The sequence below is a fragment of the Balearica regulorum genome, chromosome 3 (assembly GCF_011004875.1).
Source record: "Balearica regulorum gibbericeps isolate bBalReg1 chromosome 3, bBalReg1.pri, whole genome shotgun sequence".
NCBI lineage: Eukaryota > Metazoa > Chordata > Aves > Gruiformes > Gruidae > Balearica > Balearica regulorum.
In genome coordinates, this window is record NC_046186.1 from 104,070,243 (window position 1) to 104,092,148 (window position 21,906).

General features: G+C 36.3%; 1 protein-coding gene across 2 annotated transcripts in view; it reads left to right on the forward strand.

The window, feature by feature from the left end:
* The window catches only part of SPATA17 (spermatogenesis associated 17), an 88,461-nt gene that overhangs the window by 25,355 nt on the left and 41,200 nt on the right, over positions 1 to 21,906 (forward strand). For both annotated transcript variants that reach the window (XM_075749283.1, XM_075749282.1), the window contains exon 6: positions 9,520 to 9,643. In XM_075749283.1, the coding sequence (XP_075605398.1) occupies positions 9,520 to 9,643 (124 nt within the window). The remainder of the gene's footprint in view (positions 1 to 9,519; positions 9,644 to 21,906) is intronic.

The following is a 21,906-nucleotide window of genomic DNA, read 5'->3' on the forward strand; positions in this document are numbered from 1 at the left end:
GCCTTTGAGGCTAGACTGCCTTTCTCATTTCCCATTTATGTGGGAGAAATAGAGACTACAGTGATGAAGACCTTTAGAAAGAGCCACACCACAGTTGTGTTTTGTTTTCAGAAGTACAGTATCTATGTGTTGCATTTTTGCAAGTTCACGATTTGATTTTTGTCTGAGGATGTGAAGGCTTATTGATCTTTCTTTGACATTTCGGATGTTTTTATGGTGGAAAATTATGGTCCTTCCCTTTATATTGGTGTATCCTATAATATCCCATGAAATATCATAGAATTGCATGAGATGCAAAGCAGTATACACTCTGTCATAATCTTTTTGTTTGTTTGTTTGTTTTAATGGAAAAAATGTCTGAAATGAAAGAAGGTATTAAAAAAGAAAAAGGAATTAATAGTCTCAGTTAATTATGTTTTGATTTTCTAGACCATTATAAATAGACCCTTCTGTTACTTAAGAAGAGTTAGTACTCTTAAGTACTCACTCAGAGAAGAAAATGGAAAACCTAATTGTCTTCTATTTTTACAGTCTAGAGCAGTAATGAGGAATAACAAAAAAAAGTGGTTTTTTTCTAGTGATGCTCAAAATAATGTTATTCTGAATCAGATGGTCTACTCTGACTTAGATCTATCACCAGTATCATATCTATCAATAACAAATGTATAACAATTTCTATTAAAAACTCATTAAGCTTTGGCTGAACAATCTAGTATGGATTTAAGAACATCAAGATATAGAAAATACCCATTTTATTCTACTCCAGCAGTTAATGACCTTTGGTCTTCAAAGTATGTCCCGTATTTCCCCATTGAAATAGTTTGATTTTATCTTTGAACCATTGGTTCTTGTTATATTCTCCTCTACTAGACTGAAAGCTCCTTTAATATCCAGAATCCATACTTAAATCTACCCACGTCCTAGTATTCTTTATGCTAAACATAAACAATGGAGGTCATTGCAAGATGTTGTCTCTATGCTTAAAAAGATTTTTGTGACCATTTTGGGCAGACTTTCAAACATCCTTTAGAATGCTATCAGCATCAGAACTCAGCACAGTTATGGTGCATAAGAAATATAAGAATTATTTTTTATATTGTCAGCTTATGCATAGATTTATGTAGTTTTCATCATGGTGTCATAAAAGATCTTCTTCACCTCTATGAATCCTACTCAGAATACTCCCTTTAAAAGCCATAGTTCCTCATACTGTGATCATGATTTTGTTTTAAGCTGTGTGAAACTTTTACTTATTATTATCCCTGTTTCAAATTTTTCAGACTCTTCACCTTCACTTTCATTACATGAAACCATTAAATTGTTTAACCTTGACAGTGAAGCTCAATGCCAGTGTTTTACCTTGAACTGCATAGTTCCTACTGCCTTCAAACCAGATCAACACAACATTGCGTTTCAAGAAAGCTACATTTTCCACCTCTTTTCTGCAAGTAGGCTATTCTTTTCTTGTCCAATTAACTAGCTGATTGCGAAATGTTTACAGCCTCATCTGACAAACTAGTCTAATCTTTCAGCTGCATGATACCCAAAATGATACAGCACTCATTAGCCTACTTGTACTTGGTGGTGGGAGGCCTCACCACCATCTAGCATTGTGCTTAGCTACTCAAGAAGAGATCTGGTACTCAGATCAGAGAATTATATGCTTAGGTATAGACAATAGAATCTAATTGTTGGCTGTACTCTTTAGGCATGAATAATTGGATGCCTAAATCTATAATTAAATGTGGTCTGGTTTATATGGTAGAGTCCAAATTTCAGAGAACAGACTTTAGTTCTGAGTGTAATTTCTTGCATGCCATGCAAAAAATGCCTGGTTTTTTGGGGGTGTTGATTACTTCAAAGTTTTCAGGACAATATGAGATAAGGTTTCCTAGCACTTCTGAAAATTGGGATCTAGCTGATAATTTCAGTTTGGTAATTAGCCACTGTTGTGAAATCACATACTTACAAGTAGCACTGCAGTATTTAAAAATGTGACAGATCTCTCCCAAAATAATTACATTTGCTATATAAAAATTAGACTAATTTGCTGTGCCTTTCATAATGTTTTATGGTTCATTAAAAATGACATCATAGATGCTCAAGTGGTAACACTGTTCTATGAGTGTGGAATTTGAGAAAACCATCAGGTACTGTGAAAATCACTATGAAGTTGTGAGATTTGGCATTACAGCTCTGCTATATGTAATGGGTCAGTACATAAAAGCTCTCCCTGCCTTGCCATTGTAAAACCTGTTTAATGTGAACAAAGTGTACCATTTTATTTGCAAACATGCAGACTTTTACATGAAAGTAAGTGAAAAATGTGAGTCAGGCAGTAGACCTCAGTCAAATTGTTTCATAATACCCTGAAGGGTATTATGAGAAGGAAAATCAACTTAGCTGATGACCTTTAGAAGTTATAACTTCATGTTTGCTTTCTAAATCACATAATGTTAAATATTGTAAATGTTGCCAAGTACCATATATTAAAGTAAAAGGAATACAGATATGTCTACATTGTCCTGCACTGCAGCAGAGAGATAACAGTTAGCTTAAATGAATTCATTCTAGTACTGGGAGAAGCTTAACTGTAGCAAAATATAGCAGTGTGCTTTCCTCTAGTTATTACTGCGCAGATGGTAGCATATATAGTCTTCTGGGAATTGCAGTGCCAAAAGATAACAGATACTTTCACATGACATTCACTAGAAAACTTTCAATGGCATTTGGCTATGGTTAGACATCCTCTTTCATATGTTGCTGGAAAAATTAAGAACATGACTGCTGTCTTAGCAGCCTAGCACTGACACTGTGCTAGGAATGACCACTGCTGCTAAACTGCTATCAGAATAATTTGTGTTAGGGCTCTGTTGTACATTCAGGGCCAGATCAGCTTTGTTAGCCCCAGATTCTAATTTCACTGTTTAAGATAATTAGTCAGGCTGGTTTTCCATGAAGGGGTCAATTGCAAACAGATATGGAGAGAAAACATTTTTCTGTTATGGTTAGCTATATTAGTATAGACCTGAGCATAAAGAAAGTTGAACCAGTATACTTGGATCCAGTTCCTCAGCCAACAGAAGCTTCAGTGTTGTAGTTACTCTTATGCCATGTCCATAATGGGTGGGTTTTACAGTTTAATTAAATCAAAGTCGTTAAGCTAACAAAACATCATCATTTAAATCGGACATTTTACAGAAATTATTTTTAACTTCACAGCATTTTGTGCTGCCAACGAGTATGAAGTAAATTCAGCTTAAGGATTTATACACAGAAGGGAAAAACATTTGGACCAATAAATTTGCATGTTTCCAGAAAATGGAATAATTTGAAAAGATTATATGTTACCAAAAAAGTAGATTTTAAATAAGTGTGGGGGAAAATTCTGTATGAGTTGTTCTCGAAACCTTAATTAGAAGATTCTGTATAATGGATTAGGGAAAATACTCCCTTTCTAGTTATAAACTGGCTCTGCAATCAGTATTTTGAAAAGCTGTTGCACTCTCTTGAGTAACTGCAGCAGTGGAAATTGGAAGGATAAGAAGGATACATGAGTCTGTTGTTTCCTATCGTCTGGTACGTGCTGTGTCCTGATCTCCTGATCTGCACAAGGTATTCATTCACTGTATGCCCTTCACCGCTATGTTCATGACATTTCCTATGTAGTATATTGATCACATTGTGGACCTTGACAGTTGAACTGGTATGTCACTTAATTCCATTGGGAGTGTGCACTATGTGATTAAGGAAAGATGGGCAGAGTATGTTCTACTATGCACAAATTATAATGGGATTTTAAGGTGTTATGAATTTATTTCTGTAAAATTAATAATAATAGAAACTATATGGGGATTTTTGTATGCTTACACATTAGCTTTATTTATTTTAATTTTTTCCTTCTAAGGAATCATATTAGTTTCATGTTCACTGCACTGCAACAACTGAGCAGTACCATTCCTCCAGATTCTTAAGAGAGTGTCATGATTAAGTTGTCAAATAGATTGATGTAAACATTCACATTTAAAATTAGTAAGAATTTTGGACACCCATATGTGATCGGTCTCCTAGGCAGTAAGATGCCTCATACCACTAATAACTGACTGCCTCTTTGACCATCTCTTTCACTGCGACTTGAGATCAAACACTTCGGTCAAGGGATTCTGTCAGGATACACATAGGAGTATACTTCATGGTGGAGAGGAGTAGGGGGGTTACAGAGCAGCTCTATTCTGCTCAGTAAATCTGAACATGTTCACTCAAAAAAATTAGAAAAAGATTGAGGATGATCAAGCTGTCTGATGGTAGCGAACCTAAGTATGTGGTATGTGTGTTCTGTTAAAACTTTGCCTTAAAGTACAGAACTCTCTAAACTATTTTTACATCCTAGCCTAGTCTATACGTATATTTCATTTTTCCCAAATATAATAGATTAAGTTAAATGATATTAGCATGGCAGGTCATATTCCATTCTCACCTATACCAATGTAATGTGAAATCAAGTGGCATGCAGTGGTGTGCCAAAAGTATTGTCCCACTAATTTCATTTTCACTTCCATATTCTCTATTTGAGCAGGGAGGATGATATATAGTCAGGAAGGTAAAATCAGTTTAGGTTACCTCCTTTTATGCTAAGGTTGCCTACTGCCTAAGTTGCGGGAATTTTATGATTTGGGGTCTGAACTATTTAAAGTCACAATAACTTCATGCTCTTTCTGGCTACTCTAGGCAACTATACTAATTATTGATTTCTTGGATGCCCTTTACTTTGCTTAATAATATAATTTTATAGTTATCTGGTCAAAGGACCACAGAATGCAAGTGAAAATGCAAACAGAATGCAATAGTTTGATAATGTTCAATAAATGTAGGTCAGTGTGAATTTGTAAAATGATGCAGTTCCATGCAGAATTATGAAAATCTGTATATTGCTGAAATCATCACTTGAAGACCTTTCGAAAAATGCCAGGAACAATATTATATGTGTATTTTTAACCTTTATACAGACAGCAGGAGCACTGTCAACCAAATTTGCATCTCATAGCTGGAACCAACACCACTGCCTGCTGCATAATGAAGTATCAGAATAACAATAAGTTACCTTGTCATATGAAAATGCTTTATTTTCAAACTATATAAAGCAAATAATTCTATCATCATTAACAAATCAATAGCAACTTCACAGATTTGTTACACAAGATCATTTTTAATTGTAGGCTTTGAGCCATACATTGATAATCCTATGCCTATTTTCAATTACACAAAACATTCCCTATCACAAGGAAACCACACTTTGTGTTACCCACTATATTCACTTTTTAAACAAAAAAATGCATCCTAAACTTGTGCTAATAGGCATTGATATTCTTCTCATTTGTTGAACAATTTTCAGATCATAATAAGACACTACATGTGTCAAAACTTACACATATTTCTCTACAAAGGTATTTCTCTACAAATCTGTGTGGGAGAAACTCTGATTGGACTAAGCTTATATGGGAAGCCACGTTTATAGGAAGATGCAGTAGCTACACTGCTCTTAATATACTGAAATAAGCTTTAAGATAATGAAAAGATCATGTGCTAAAAAAAATTACCCGCTTTTCTAGTTATAACAGTTTAATAAGCAGTACTATTCCAACTATGAAGCATGCAACAGATCATTTGTAAAAGTAGAACAAGATTATTAATTAACCTAAAACATGTTTTGCATTCACAGGACTCTTTTTCTCCCAAAAAGTTTGGTGAAGCTTTAGAAACGCAAGCCAAACAATTTGCCCATATTCAGTTGTCCCTCTTCACACTGAACCATGAAAGGTTCATCCTGAAGCAAATTTGGTCCAGATTCCACAGAGTATCATGCATCATAACTGGTATTCATAATATACAACCCCAAGAAAAGATTGCTTACTATTGCTCAATGAACCTAAGATATATACGAACAAAGAAGACTGACAGTAAGTGTAAGGGTTTAGTCCAAAGATCATTTAATTTCAATGAATTTTCAATTGACTTTAATGAAATTTGGATTTACTTTCACTGGGCAGGCATACATGTAGAAAGTTGCAAGCATGAAATTTCTCAATAAACACATTTACGTGTAAGCTATCTGGAAGTCTAACTCTATTTGGAGGTCTAAGTTTATGTCTTTAGTGTCACTTATACACATTTTTCTGTATGGTAACAGTTAAACCTCCTGCACAGTGCATAACGTGTGTTAATCTCCTAATGTGTGAAACAGTATATTCATATCCAACTACTTTTAGATTCTCTGCTTTTGTTGCTCCTATTCAAATTCTTGAAAGTATGGTAAAAGAGATGAAAGTTTCAGGTTCAAATAGGTTTAGAATAAATCTATATTTATGCTAAAACATCTATGCTTTCCAGTCAAGCAATGTTTGGACTACTATGTATCCTTTGTTTTGTACTGTGTCTCAGGAGAGAATCATCTTGGGAGCTATTATCCCTGAGACAGAACTGTCTGCATGTTCTATACGACAGTGCAGAGCAGTATAATGCACGATAGCAATATTTTAGCACAACTGGCAAAATGTGTAGGCTGAAAAAGTATGTTGAAAATTATTTGTAACCGATTAAAAAACCTCAAATTTTAAATAGATTATGGTAGAACATTAATGAGAACATGTGATTATCAGGAAGGATCATGATGATTTGGATGATAGTACTGTCTAAAAAGATCATGAATTGCATTGAACTTCAACAAGTATTTTAGAGTTCAATTAATTTTAGCAAATAATGATTATTAATCATTTATTCAAAGTAATCTGGTAAATGCAGATTAATGACAATGGGAAACATTTTGCATCCCATTATAATTACATCTGTAATACAATTTTATATTTTTTATCATTATTTGGGGATTTTCATCACCAGTTGTGTTCTAAATAACAAAGCTTCCACATCCACTGTTGGGAAGAAGTACATGAGTATATAAGGTAATGAATAAACTGTAGTATTAAGTTGATAGACATTTCATCAGTTATAGATAGCAGTACTAAAGCTGAATAGAGGACTCTGATCAAAAAGGAACAAGAAACAGTGTGAAATATGTAAAACATAGATCATACACTCTGATATTGAAGGTAAAGTGACATAAAATAAAAGAACAAAGTTGATACTATATGCATTTTCTATTTATTCATTTGTTTATGATTGATTGATATAGAACAAAGAGTTTCCAAGTAAAAATGCTTATGTACCTACATGCAGTGACTCTGAAATCTGTACCTTAAGGACAAAGAAAGGTCGCCAATCTCTTCAACTCCTAGTTCTTTGTCAAAAATGGACACAGTTAATGAGGTTTGTTTGGTACAGCACAAATTCTCAGACACAGATAGAGATCCTTTCAATGGAAACAAATTTGTTTGGCTTTACCAGGTTACTTAGCGATTAATAATAGCCTTGAGATGCAGGTCAGAAAGGTCATCATCCCCGCTTGCCAACACAATCTAAAATGTGCAGCTAGTCCGGCTCTGCAGGCTTTGACGCCCCGAAACGCTATGCATACAGTAAAACAGGCTATTTTCCAACTTCTTTTTTCATATTAATAAGCAATTTTCAAGAGAAGGGTGGCAAAATGGGGGCCATGCCACTCTAAGTAATTCATTTATTTTGCAATTTAATCTTATGTTGGAAAAAAATTACACTGCTGCAAAAGCATAGCATGGTGATTTTTAAACGTCAGTGTGCTTCATAAGTAACCTTGTATGAAATATTGTATTAGCAGCCTTTAACAGTAAACTGCAACAAAAAATATTTCCAGAGATTGAAATAGACCTATGCATCTTTTCTGATCTTTAATTTATTTCCTTTTCATTCTATTTTTTTTTACATTTGAAATAAAACATGCTTAATTACTTGATATTTTACTTAATTTATTTGATAAAAACTTGAAATATAGCATGAAACAAAAGTTCTACATGGGAACTTGTATTTAAGAATGTGATTTCATAGTGCTTATATTTATAACGCATTTATTGCTCTTTCACATATTTTGATGAACTAACTTAACATTATGATAATTAAAATATTAAGAATAAGTCTGACTCACAATCTTAAAAACACTTTCAGGAGCAATATGACTTTCCCATGGGGTTACTTATATCAGCAAATTTATTCATGTGCATATTTTGACAGGGTTTGACCCTTGTCCTAGAGAGTCTTATTTGGTACTCGCTGAAACAACCGAGATTATTAATATGGACCCCTCTAAATAATCTGTTTTGCTGGAATATTTGAATTATCTAGATATGTGAATAGTATATTTTTCTTTGCTTTTTATTTTATCATACACACACATGCTTAAAAAATAAAGACTAGAATTTACGCACTAAATTAACTTTTAAACAATCTAAATGCTTGACTGAATGCGCTTGGTGTCTATGGCACACAGGTTAATTTGAACTAGCCATTTCTTAATAACAAAAGTAACAAGTGTTAATCAAACTAACCTTTTTTAACTGGGTCAAAGATATTCCATACACATGCACTATGCACAATAGCACGGAATTTCGTTTCTTATAGAACATTAGTTCACTCCAATGTTTGCATAATTTATGGCAAGTCTGGCTCTGTGAAAAAAGCCATTGAGGAGAAAATCTTCGCCCATTTTCTGTTAAAGTATTCGTCTAAACATTCAGTGAAAATCATGAGTTTTCTCCATTCTTCAAGAGCTTGTATTAGGTACAGTTCCTTGTTTCTTTTATCATGTAAGAATTCTCTACGACCTATTGAATACACAGACCCACCCATGTAGAAGACACTCTGTGTTTGCAAACCTCCGTAACCCATGAGGCAGTCACGTTCCTGTTTCTTGCGCTGGCCTGTACTGTTGCTTTCAGACCAGAGTAGAAAGTGACCTGTGCAAGAAGCCTCATGCTATGGAAACTCCTCTAAAGGACATTGCACGCATAAAAGGTTTACATCCAGTTCTTCTCTATGCTTACGTTCTCAACCTTACAGAAGCCTCAAGGATCTAGGAGTGAATGTCAACTCTTCTCCTGTGTCTACTATCCTTTCTCATTCTATAAGGTCTCCCCTCTTTGCAGATCAGGAGATGTTGCAAGGCACTGGCTGAAACGTAAGGGAACAACTTTTATTTTGAAACCATTTGAAGGAAAATCACCAAATTGTAATAACTTCTGCTTAGAGAAATTCAGACTGAAATGACTCTTAATGACAAAAAAAGGACACCTATGAATGCTATTTTATCAAGCTATAAAAATCCATAGGGTGACATTCTTCAAAAGAGTAAGCAATATGAACTCATATACTCTTCATATTTTTTATCATTTTAATCTTATTTCTTCACAGTTATATCCATATAGAATCCCACTGCTGTGAAACTGAATGAACTGTAATTTTGCATTCCAGTGGTGTCAGTATACTGCTAATAGATAATAGCAGAACACTGTAAAGCTATAAAGGGGTTAAAGTAAAATAAAACATTAACATGCCTTTTATTGTTGTAATATAATTGGCAGGCTTATTTTATTACAGGAATGAACTCCAAGAGTACGCAGAAATGAAAGAAAATGAAGAGAAAAGGAAAGACCTAGACAAAAAAGAAAAGGAAAAGAAATACCAAGCCCGAAAGATGCATTACCTCCTTAGCACTGAGCAGGTTGGTACACCTGTCCCTGACAGCTCATGCAAACCACTTGGGCCCCCAGCCTGACAGAGATAAACTAGCAGGCTGAATGGGACATGACTTGTTGAAAAGATATCACAAAGACACTACTTCGAGTTCAATTTAGTGCTTTTCTATAGGCAAGAGCAGGTACCATGACTATTCCGTGACAGCAGCTTCATAGAGGCAGCATCAGCACTGCTGGCAAAAAGAGTCCAAGTCAGCAGTTTGATCTGCCACTGTGATAACACAACACGAAGGGCATAACCTCCCTTTAAAAACTCATTTTGACTGGCTTATTGTTGTGTTGTTGCACTTGTCAAGAACTAACAAGTTATTAAGCTGAGAAGGGATTTCATTTTTTTTCCCCTTTTTTTAATTGAGCTAATGCTTGGATTGGTGCTGTGTTCTGCTTGTTTTCAAGATAGATTGTAAATGCAGGTTTTCAGCTAAAGCTTTTCCTAGAACTGCCTGAATCAGCTTATTTAGTGTGATTGTTTTCACATAGAAATGCCTTATAAATTTTAAATATTTACTGATTAATTTGTTTTGTATTGATAAAAATGGTATATTTTTTTCAAGCTTTCTTATGTAAGCTGCTTTACAGACAGGTGAACATGGCAGTAGATATACAAAATTGGTAAAGCTTGTGGGTTTGACTTTTTTTAGTCCCCTTTTGTGAACTTCTGTTAAAAAAAAAAAAAAAAAAAATTGTGTCCATAAATGCTTGGTGACTGGTTATTCTTCATATGAATAAGGACTTAATGTGCAATCAGAGTATGCTAGTATGAACTAAGTGCTTGCTTTTCATAGGTTGTTACTTTTAATCTGTGTTTAAGAACTGTTAATCCTAAAGAACGCAGGAAAAATACCATGACACTTAGTGACAGAGTGTTTAATCTTTCCCTCTGGGAATCATTCGTGATCTATCCAATAAACAGAAATGTAGTTTAATTAAACTGGATATGAGTTAATGAAAACTCAATTTGTAAATTAAAGTAATTTTATTTGCAAAAAAATAGCATAGTAAAATAATAGTTAAAAAATAGCATAAAAAGTTTTCTGAGTGGCTTTTAGACAGGGGAGCTAGTTAATACCTGAAATTAACTCACAATAATCGATTTCTCCAGATGTAGATCTAGAATATTAAGAATAATCTGCACAGTGTTTTTATATTATTTTAAACCGTAGAAAATTGGGAATTCTTGTTTTGAACAGAACAATTTATATAAATAAATGCATCAACATTACTATGTTTACCTGGAGTACAAAAATTGTCACTTCTTATGATACTGGCTTAGCAAACTGTAACACATTTTTAAGGAATGCCAAATAGTGCCTTATTTCAGCCATCCACCTAAAGGACTGCTAGTAGAGGGCAGCAGTAACTATTATGTTCTAATGAATTTGGATTTCTAATTTTACAGAATTAGAATTTAGCTAGCAGTGTTTTGTAGAACAAAAATGTGCTTGTTTTTTCTTGCTGAGATGGCTTGTGAATACTGAGGCTCAGACCCCACAGTATTTTTCCTTTATCACAGAACTGTGCTCCAAGAACCATCTTCTCTTGCAGCTAGTATTTTAAAGCATGAATGAGTGTAAATCAATGCACCACCTACAGACAACCTGAAAACCAGCAAAGATATATATGAAGCAGACTACTTATTGCAATCAAAGTCTGTATTCCACAATTGCACATAGTTATAGAATTTGATATCTTGCTAATATACAGGGCAACTTATTTCAGTACAGAATTTACTAGTTTGATACTCTGTCTGACATTTTACTCTCTATATGCCTGGTCTTCTGATCTGACTACAGCTGCATCTTGCTGTCTTCCAAGGATAGTTAATTGGATTACTGAGCATGGTCCATTCATGTCTCAGTAGAACCAGGCAGCAAAAGTCAGCACTTTTGAGTGAGCTAAGGAAAAAATATAATTTGTAAGCAGGGGGCCTAGCAAATGAAAAGAGGAGGTTGACGGGCTGGACTTATTGTAGACATATTAACGTATTAACTAAAGCCCACTAAGTTGTAGAGATGATCTGCTAAAGTTTGCTACAATCTCCTCCCTTTCCTGCCATGCATAACGAGGTGCAGTGATGGAGTTGAGCCACCTCATGCATCAAGGCTGCAGATGTTCAGGTGGGTTATATGGACAGCGTTGCAAAAATCTGTATTTGCAATAACTGTTTCCAATACATCTTATAGTTTTGAATCTTTATAGTTTAGTACAGGCAAAAAGGCTGAGAAAAGGGTGTTTACTTATTGCAGAAAGGAATTAAGGACTTCTTGCTCCTCAATTTTATTAAAGAAATGCATGTCAAGTTCCATTCTCCGCTCCCTACAAGCTGAAGCCCAGAAACCCATCTCAGAAGTGCGTTACAGGTTAAATAGGGAGATGATCAAACATCGTAGCATTGCACAGTGTAGCAGATGATATAGTGGCCCTTTCTAGCCTTAGTTGATGATTCCCTTATTGATTGCAGAAGTTGCTCTTCTTATTCCACAGATTTTTTATATATATATAAGGTTGTGCCCATTCCTAATTGCTAGCATTATTTTACATTTCAAAAAGTAAAACTTAGGAATGCTAGTGTCATGAAGGTACAGAGGTGTCTCGTGTGTCTATAATAGCATGGCCTATGATGCAGTCAACATATTTGGTCTTTTTCATTAATTAACTTGCTATTCAAGCATTTATTTCTTCCATAAACTGTTACCTTTATAATAAAATAAAAAAAAGAGGGAGAAATGGATATCAAACTCTGAATTAGTATGCATTATTTGTTGTTATTGGTACCAGGTATATACACATAGTCTTATACAGACAGATGTGAGCTTGCTTTGATTACTTTCCAAGCCAATCTGGAGCTATAACATGGGGCTGAACCCAAACTAATTAGCCCTGTTGAGAGCCACGCTATATTAGCTCAAGAATTAATGCAGTTACACAGCTTCTGGTCAGCTCAAAATACAGGCAGACTAAATGTGTGCATACTTTAAACTCAGGAACAAGGAGTTTGATCTGCCTACAAAGTATTATATAGGCATACCTACATTTAAGTTGTTTTGCCTGCAGTTCCCCACCTTTCTGGGGGGAAGGTGTGTGTATTGAGTACCATTGCTATGAAACTGGCTTTCAGGGAAATCATTGGATGATAAAAAAATGCATGGTATTTGTGGTGGGTTGACCCTGGCTGAGGGCCAGGTGCCCACCAGAGCCGCTCTATCACTCCCCTCTTTCATTAGACAGGGGAGAAAAGGTACAATGAAAAAAAACTTACGGGTCGAGATAAGGACAGGGAGAGATCATTCTCTAATTATCATCACGAGCAAAACAGACCGAACTTAGAGAGGGAATTCATCTTATTTATTACTAAGCAAAACAGAGTAGAGGAATGAGAAATAAAACCAAATCTTAAAACACCTCCCCCCACCCCTCCCATCTTCCCGGGCTCAACTTCACTCCTGGCTTCAACCTCCACCCCCCCCAGCGGCACAGGGGGACGGGGAATGGGGGTTACGGTCAGTTCCTCACGCGGTGTTTCTGCCGCTTCTTCATCCTCAGCGGGAGGACTCATCGTTCCCCTGCTCCAGCGTGGGGTCCCTCTCACGGGAGACAGTCCTTCACGGCCTTCTCCAACATGAGTCTCCTCCACGGGGTGCAGACCTTCAGGAGCAAACTGCTCCAGCGTGGGTCCCCCATGGGGTCACAAGTCCTGCCAGCAAACCTGCTCTGGCCTGGGCTCCTCTCTCCACAGATCCACAGGTCCTGCCAGGAGCTTGCTCCAGCACGGGCTTCCCACAGGGCCACAGCCTCCTTCAGGTGTCTCCACCTGCTCCGGCGTGGGGTCCTCCACGGGCTGCAGGTGGAATCGCTATACCCCCTCATCCTCCCTCCATGGGCTGCAGGGGGACAGCCTGCTTCACCATGGTCTTCACCAAGGGCTGCAGGGGGGTCTCTGCTCCGGTGCCTGGAGCACCTCCTCCCCCTCCTTCTGCACTGACCTTGGTGTCTGCAGATGTTCTTACATCTTCTCACTCCTCTCTCTGGCTGCAAAAGCCCTCTCTAACTGTTTTTCTCTTTCTTAAATATGTTATCACAGAGGCGCTGATTGGCTTGGCCTTGGCCAGCGGCGGGTCCATCTTGGAGCCGGCTGGCATTGGCTCTGTCAGACACAGGGGAAGCTTCTAGCAGCTTCTCACAGAAGCCACCCCTGTAGCCCCCCCGCTACCAAAACCTTGCCACGCAAAACCAACACATATTATACTATACTTTACAGTTTTCCTGTATTTTTTGCAAACAGATGACCGAGTGTATTTTGCCGTAGAAAATTACCCAAATACAACTACTTCCCATTGCTGCTTGTAGAAATACATTGCATTTACATAAACATTTTTATCCACATAAGAACTAAGCAGTTCATTGCATAAAAGAATGTTAGTATTTTAGCAAAGAAGTTTAAAGAAAAAAATGTTAAACAAGTTAGGATATTTGCACAATCAATAATTACCATGTTAATTTGCTTTTATTAATAATATATATTAATAATTTATATGATAATATAATTATTGACTGTCTTTCTGTGAAAGTACAATGTTATGTGTCCTGCCAACTTCAGAACACAGGTTTTTGCTTTACTAAAAACCAGCTACATATTTTTTTCTGTAGTACCAGTAATAACCATGAAACACAAATATAACCCTATTTGTAGGCATAACAGTGGGCTTGAAAAAAGAAAGTAAATTTTTATTTGATCTAAACTAAGTTAGTTGCCAAATAATGTCTGGAGAAATAAAGCATGAGCCCTAAACTTCATGGTTATGAAATGCTGAGCTTTTAATCAGCTTGTTATATATGCCAGTAGTATCAATAACTAGTCAAGTAACATCTTAGGCACATGAACTTCTTTTGTTTGAAGGAAATTTCTCCTGCGTGATTCCCATAATTATGAAAAAACCCCAACAGTGAAGTCCATGCCCTTCTTATCACGTGGTAAGTTATGTTATCTGCTCCACCTACTGGTTCCTTGTCGCAAGAGATTCCAGTGTAAAATACAGCAAGAAAGAAATCTGTGTGGTGGCAACTGTGGGGCTTCCAAACTAAACTCCATTTTACAAAGAAGATTCTCTATATTTCAGATTTTAAAGTTTATATATATGTAACAATGTTCTCCTTGTCTGTTTTTACCCTAACAATCTGATGAATTCTGACTTCATGATGAACGTGATAAAAACTGCAGTACATATTTAACAAACCTTTGCCTTTGTTAAGAATATTTCTTGTCACTTATTATTGGACTAGAAATAACAGTGCAGATGTTTTTTTCATAGTTTTTATCTGTTTTATCATGAACCACGTTGTAATTTCTTATTGAGACATGAAACTTATAATAAAGGTTTTGTTATTAGTCCGTAATCACAGTGTGCTATTTCCACTACAGTGGTAATTCTTTTATTTTAGTTGCCATTAATAAATGAGCTACTTATTAAATGTGGTTTTATATTATAAACATGTCTACCTATGTACATTATCCTTCTCTATCCCTGTAGTTCCCCTTTCTGTATTAACAAAATTCACTATAATTGAATAGGTTCTTCTGCTCTTTGTCATATTTGCACGGCTGATATTTGTAGTAAGGGCCATCCTTTGCGAAGTGCTGACAAATGGCCTTTAAAGTCAATGAAAGATAGAATCGCTGAATGCATTGGTGGCACTTTGTAGTACGAAGAGCCCACATTTGTTGGAACATGTGGGCGCATGATTCTGTCATTGGTATTTCCAACCTCCCAAGAAATTTTGCCGTTGGTCTTCGTCTTACAATGCTGATTAGAATTAGGTATATAGTAGACTAAATTCAAAGATCCAGAATCAAACTAGAATGCAAACCTATACTTAAGCATCTGCTGACAGAGCGAGCAGCAATGCTGCGGTGAGTCTGTGAGCGGGAGCCAGTGTGTCAGCTGCTGCTGGCACTGCTGTTGCTACCCAGGTAGAGGACTTGCAAGCCCATGGCATGGTGGGGAGCAGAAGGCAGCGGTAACTGAAAGGAGCCAGAGCGGGAGAAGCGGTGGAAGGAGCGGAGTTGGTGTGTGTCTTGTAAAGTCATTGAGATCAGGAAAAGATTCCTATGGAAACAGTCTTCAGAGTGCCACCGCTGAAAATGCCTTTTGCTATTACAGTCTCTCCGGCTGCTGAGGAAAGGATTGGAGAATCAGCAGAGCAGCAGATCTTTTCTTTTTACTCTGTAGTTTTTTTTTCCCATATAGGAAACAGTACTGGGTGAGGTAAAAGAGAATTTTGATTCTCTTTTCTCCAACTTTTGTCTGTTTCTAGACAGATAAACCACATTTACCTTTTGTCAGAGAAAATGAATGTACTAATCCAGAAAGCCAAAGTTCTTTGTGATATAATATCTACAAGCGCTTGAGAGCTTTGTCACACAGTCAATCCTTTCTTACTCCGTGTAACACCCATACTCCATAAGCAATTCCACTTTAGGGTAATGGGAGTCATTTAGGAAACTTCTGTGGACTCTGGATTAGGATTTTTTGTGTATAAAAGTTGCAAAAATATGCCCCGAGGTTACTTTTCAGCTTTTGTTTTTCAGAGCAGTTTTGTTTTGATTTTCTGTAGTTACTGCAAAACTCAAAGTTAGATCACTTGTTTCAATTGTATCAGTCCTTATTTCACGTTTGTCAGTTTGTAGAGTAAAATATTTACATTCAAATTCTATTCACTGCTAAGGTATTTTTTTGTTACATTTTTCCTGTCGACAGAGATGGCAATCTGTAAACATTACACTGACTGTGTGTGACCCCTTTTTACACTGCTGCAAATCAAGAGTTAATTCTGTTGAAGTTACTGCGGTTACACCAGGTGTAAATGTTCCAAGTGAGGAAGAAAAAAAAGCCACAAAATCCTTCCTGGCGCAGGCTAATGAATATTCAGAAGACACAACTGATTAATATGCTTCTAACCTAATGTGCCATCCTGTAAGAGCTTGAAAAACAATTGGTCTAAAATGACACTGTTTGACACCCACTCTGTCTCCGGACACCTGGCGGTTTTATTCTTATAAAGGTGAGGACTCAGTGGATAAAGCTCTGGCCTTTGATCTTCAGATCCACAGTTTAAGAGACAGGGCTGCAAGTTTGGTCATTTGAGCTCAGTCCCGTGTGAACAGTCCACATCACAAAATGATTATACATAATTTGTTACTATTGGCAGTGTCTGTTCAGGAAAGGCCAAGGACTGAGCTAGCATGAAGAATGAATTAGCTCTTACCTTTTACATTTTATTTCCTTCCTCTTTACTGTTGTAATTTTATTATCCTGTCTCTAAAACATTCAGGGGATGAAATTATCATTCATTATAAGTACTAATACTTCCTGAAGATGAACTAAAATGGTTAATTTTTTTTTTAATGTAGGTGCCCCAATCACTGAACATCCCCACCTATCCATGGGTGTTTAATATCCACTCATCATTTCTCTGCCAAGAAGTCAGATATTTCTGAGTACTTCCCAAAGCTTGTACCATAAAAAAATCTCATTTAAATTAAAGAGGAGAGAGTGAGCTTTCCTAGCTCTCAGGCAGGCTTGCAGCTACCTTTAAATAGCATTAGGATATAAAGCACTTCATGCTACAGTGTTCTGTTTTTATAAAATATTATTTCCGAAGGATTCTCAATGTACATTAAATCCTTCTTACAGCACTTGCGACAGGTATGTTTGATCAGCACGCCGCCTTCGTGTATTCACTTCCACATTGGAAGCCAGGTGTATCAGTCTATTCACAGGTATTCACTATAGGAAAATCGTTCAACTCTTGTGCCTCGTGGGGCACTATACACACAATCTCAGTTCACTTGAAAGGAATCTCAGTTAATGTTGCTTAATGTTACCGTCAAAAAGAAGGACCAAGTAAAGTAAACTGAAAGCAGCCAGTAACTGAGCTGTTTGCGATTCTGGAAGACATTGTAGCTGAACAAAGAAAAATGTTTATGTCTAGAAGGTTAGTTCCACTAGGTCTGAATTCCAACAATGACCTTTAAGTGATTTGCACTCACACTCTCAAAAATCTTTAATTCTCTTAGAATTTGAGTCCAGCTCTTGCCCTTTGAGTCCCATTACTCATCCTGGGAACACTGAGGAGTGTAATTCTGCTACTCAGTACAGTATCATGGTGATGTAAAAAGAAGACCAAGTGCTGGAAGCCAACACATACCTCCAGAATCTATCTGGTTCACACTCTGCCAAAACCATTTAGTGACAAAGTTCACAACTTCCATAGATTTTCCAGTTTTGCTCATATCCTTTTCAATCAGCCTTTTTTTTTTTCTCTAAGAAGGGATGGTTGTCTCCCTAGAGAGGACAAGTACAATCACAACCAAAACTAAGATTGCAAGTGTGGTGATCTCCATGCCCAGAAAGGGGCAACTCTATAGCTTAGGGAGCAATGGGAAGAGGATGGGGAAGTGCTATCTGCTGACATCATAACCTACCTCCTGTAAGAAATATATGGCTATGCACCAGTGTCAGTGAAAAATACTTCCTTCCCATTCGCTCCTCTCATAAGTCTCATTCTAGAACAAGTGATAAGTGAAAGTACTTCCAACAGAAATCAATAATTTCTCCCTTTGCCACACTTTCCAGAAAACAAGAGCTTTGCATCCTATTTTTTAAAGATAGTGAGTGAATGACCTTAAAAATAGAACAAATTTAATAATTTTAAGCATGTTCTGCGACAGTATTGCAAACTCTGTTTTTCCTGAAGGCTGCTTATTATAACATCATAATAACTGGATAACTGTGCAAAGAAATGAGAGTTTACACTGAAAAATCATCTGCCATTAGAAAGAGTTTAACAAACAACAGGATGTAAGGTTTGAGTGCTGTTTTGTGATTGATTCTGTGCAAGCTCAGTTGCTTAAAGGCTTATCCATTTAAACATGGCAGTATTTCTCAGAGCTGCTTCTATCTAGCTTGTTACTAGCCACGGCACTCATACTAAGCATATGTTATTATAGCGTAGTGGCATCTCTGTATCTACCATGTATTACAGCAGTTAGCGTCTCTGCATCTAGCATTAGTCATTTAAAAATCCACTAGCTGGAAGGTAACTGTCTTTTTCAGCGTCTGAATTGCATAATCTCTATTTGTGTGGATTTTTTCTAGACAACAAACTTCTTGCTTAACTCCTGTGGGTAGGATTAATGGCAGAGTTTAAAGGACAAGCTGTGTGATCTATCAAAAGTGTACATGCTGAGATCTTAGAAAAACATGACCACATTTTGTGTATTACTGTCAATTGGGGTGGTGAAAGGGTTGGATTGCTGCAGGGTCAGAAAACTGCTAAGAGCGAGTTATATATTGAATGTTGGCTTTGTGTATGATGTGGTACGCACATTTAAGAAAGAAACTATATTGCAAGGAAATAACAATGTAGTGCAAATATCACCTAAATAGCTCACACACAGAGCCACATTCACGCACACTTGCACAGAGTGGAACTCCACTGACATGCCGGAAATTGCTACTGGGATGAATTTGGTTGATGTGTAGGAGACTGTCTGGTGTTTATACAAGTTTGATGTGATGTATGGTCTTGCTCCGGTAATTTTTGAAACTATTATATCAGAAGAAGTACATGCTAAGTAAGAGATAAGTGCATAAGAAGAGGGAGGTTAGGAATGGCATGGGAGAAGTCACGAAGATAAAATGCCGTACATTTCTCAACAGCAAATCTTCCTGTTGATTAAGAAATGGCACTGATGGTATCCATGCTTTAATGAGACTTCAAGATGAGTGATGTACACACCAATTCTTTTGTTTTTCAGCTCTTAGGCAAGTGAATAGTATAATGGTAAAGTTCTTTCATTAACTTGCACAGTTTATTCAATATTCAATGCTTTTGTTTAGTATCTAATATATACTGTTACTTTGGGAATTGTGTCTGTCCTGCAACAGACATGATGAAAACTGTGTATCTACTCCCATCTATTGTTTTCCTTACCTTTATTTTGCATCTTTTCTTTGCTTTCTGTTTTTCTATTTCAACTTAATCTTTTAATAAAATCTTCATATTTTAATTTTTTTTCCTATTACATCACCCTCCTCTACTCATTTCTGACTCCCTTTGCTAATATGACTAAGATGGCTCTCTCCTCTCTTCTTTATTCTTTCCTGTAAACAATACTGTGACCATTCATTAAACCTTCACCTCATTGTTTATTGCTCTCATTGAAGACTGCTTTGTTAAACATACTGCCGCTTTGCGAGTTTTTAGTCATTGTCTAACACTGTAGGTTTACTACAGCAAATTGTTTCATAAATCTGTCCAAATATACGTCCGTGAGGAAAGATTCACATGTAAGCACAACGCAACAGATATAAGAAACAATGAAAAGAAATTAAATGTTTTGTTGCATATGTGTATTTTCGGAGAAGCGAATGAATTCTCTATTTAGCAATTATTTTGTTAACAAAGGAAATTTCCATACGATTTCCATCTCTGTTAAGAAGAGCTCTCCTGTCTTCTGATATAGTGTTGTAGGTAACTTCTGGTGTTACAAATTCAAAGACACTATATGGCATAATTACAAGGATTTTTTTCAATCCAGTGAGAAAAGGAGTGAATTTTGAGTTGATTTTTTCTTACAAAGCTAATCTTTTCCATTATGACAATGATAGTAGATGAAATTTTAGTTTTAAAGATGTAAATAATATCACACATTTAAATAAGTGTTTTAAGACTCTGAAAACTTCTCAAAGCATAAATAATTTTAGCCTCAAAATAACCCTGTGAAGTAAGAAAATACTGTGTGTTCACATGCAGTTATTGAGACATGGAAGAATAAAATCACCTTCAGAGATCATTCTTTGGACGAAGCTCTTTAATTCCCATTAATACAGGGTGGTTGTAAGAACAGGTTGGCTTTCAGAGATTCCTAGAATTTGTACATGAGTCCATACTCACCTCAGCACTTCTTAAAGAAAAAATAACAGTAATGGAATTTCCCATTCCTATTTTTAAAATAAAGTTATTAAGCAAGATAAAATTTATTTTTCTGCTTGTTTTGAAATCAGTTAGAAGTCAAATGAGAAGTCAGTAAGAGAACTTTGAATGCTCTGTCTCTGTTTTGTGTCTCCATCCTAAGAGTATTGTTTCCCGTGCCATCGCTCACTCGTTCAAGTCATTATCCCTGATCTAGTCAAGTCATCAAGAGCCTGGGTGAGAATTAGAGTTGACAGAGTAAGCCTCGGGCAGAGAGAGAATCAATGAAAGGTGGATACATTTTTTGGGATGCCTTTGCATTCGCTGGGCTGCTGGTTTTGGATATTGTGCCACAATGATCCATGCATTAAACTAAGGGTTTGCTTCTCTTTTGTCTCGTTGCTTAAATACCCACCCAGTTGGTACCTGTTTGGAGTCTCAATTACAGTTTTGTTTCTTGTAATTGAACTTAGTGCCTGTGCAGGTTTAGGGGTTGATTGTATGGTCTGTAGCCAGCATACTGGACTTGAATGTTTCCTTAACGTCTTATTGTATAGTCCATAAAATTGCAGCCTGGTTTACTTATAAATGTGCATTTAAAACATGATTACACTATTGTTTTGATATCAAGCAAACATTTCACAGATGAAGAGGACTGAACCAAGCTTTACAATCTGAAGGCAGAATAACAATAATTAATGCTTCTATTACTCTGTTTAAACAGAATATATATTAAGCAGAAGACAGGTAATTAATCCCACTTGAAAGAATATACGCTACTCATCACTCATTTATGAATTCTTCAGTCTCTGCGTAAAAGCAGTACCTCAAACAAAGCCAAAATACCTTAGGTACAGTAACAGGCTAGGTCCTCCAATTCTTATTTAGAAGAAAGTCTTGACAGTATATTTTTATAAGGATTACAGGATCAGGCCTAAGGAGTAGCATTTAGCTCAGTGAGAACTGAACCTACATTTATAAAACTGGGCAACATTTTTCCTGTTGTCAGCCATGGTAAGGAAATTTTATCTCAAATTGGAATGTTGAACCACACTATGGTATTTTTCCAATATCTGAATATAGTTTACACTATATTTCTTAATCTGTAATATAAAAATGTGTTCATATTAGTGAAATAATCACAGATTATTCCTAGTAGAATACATTCTAATGTGGCTTAAATATTTTGATGTTTCAAATTTCAGTTCATGGACATAGTTTTATTATACTTGTTGCTAGAACAGTATTTACAGAA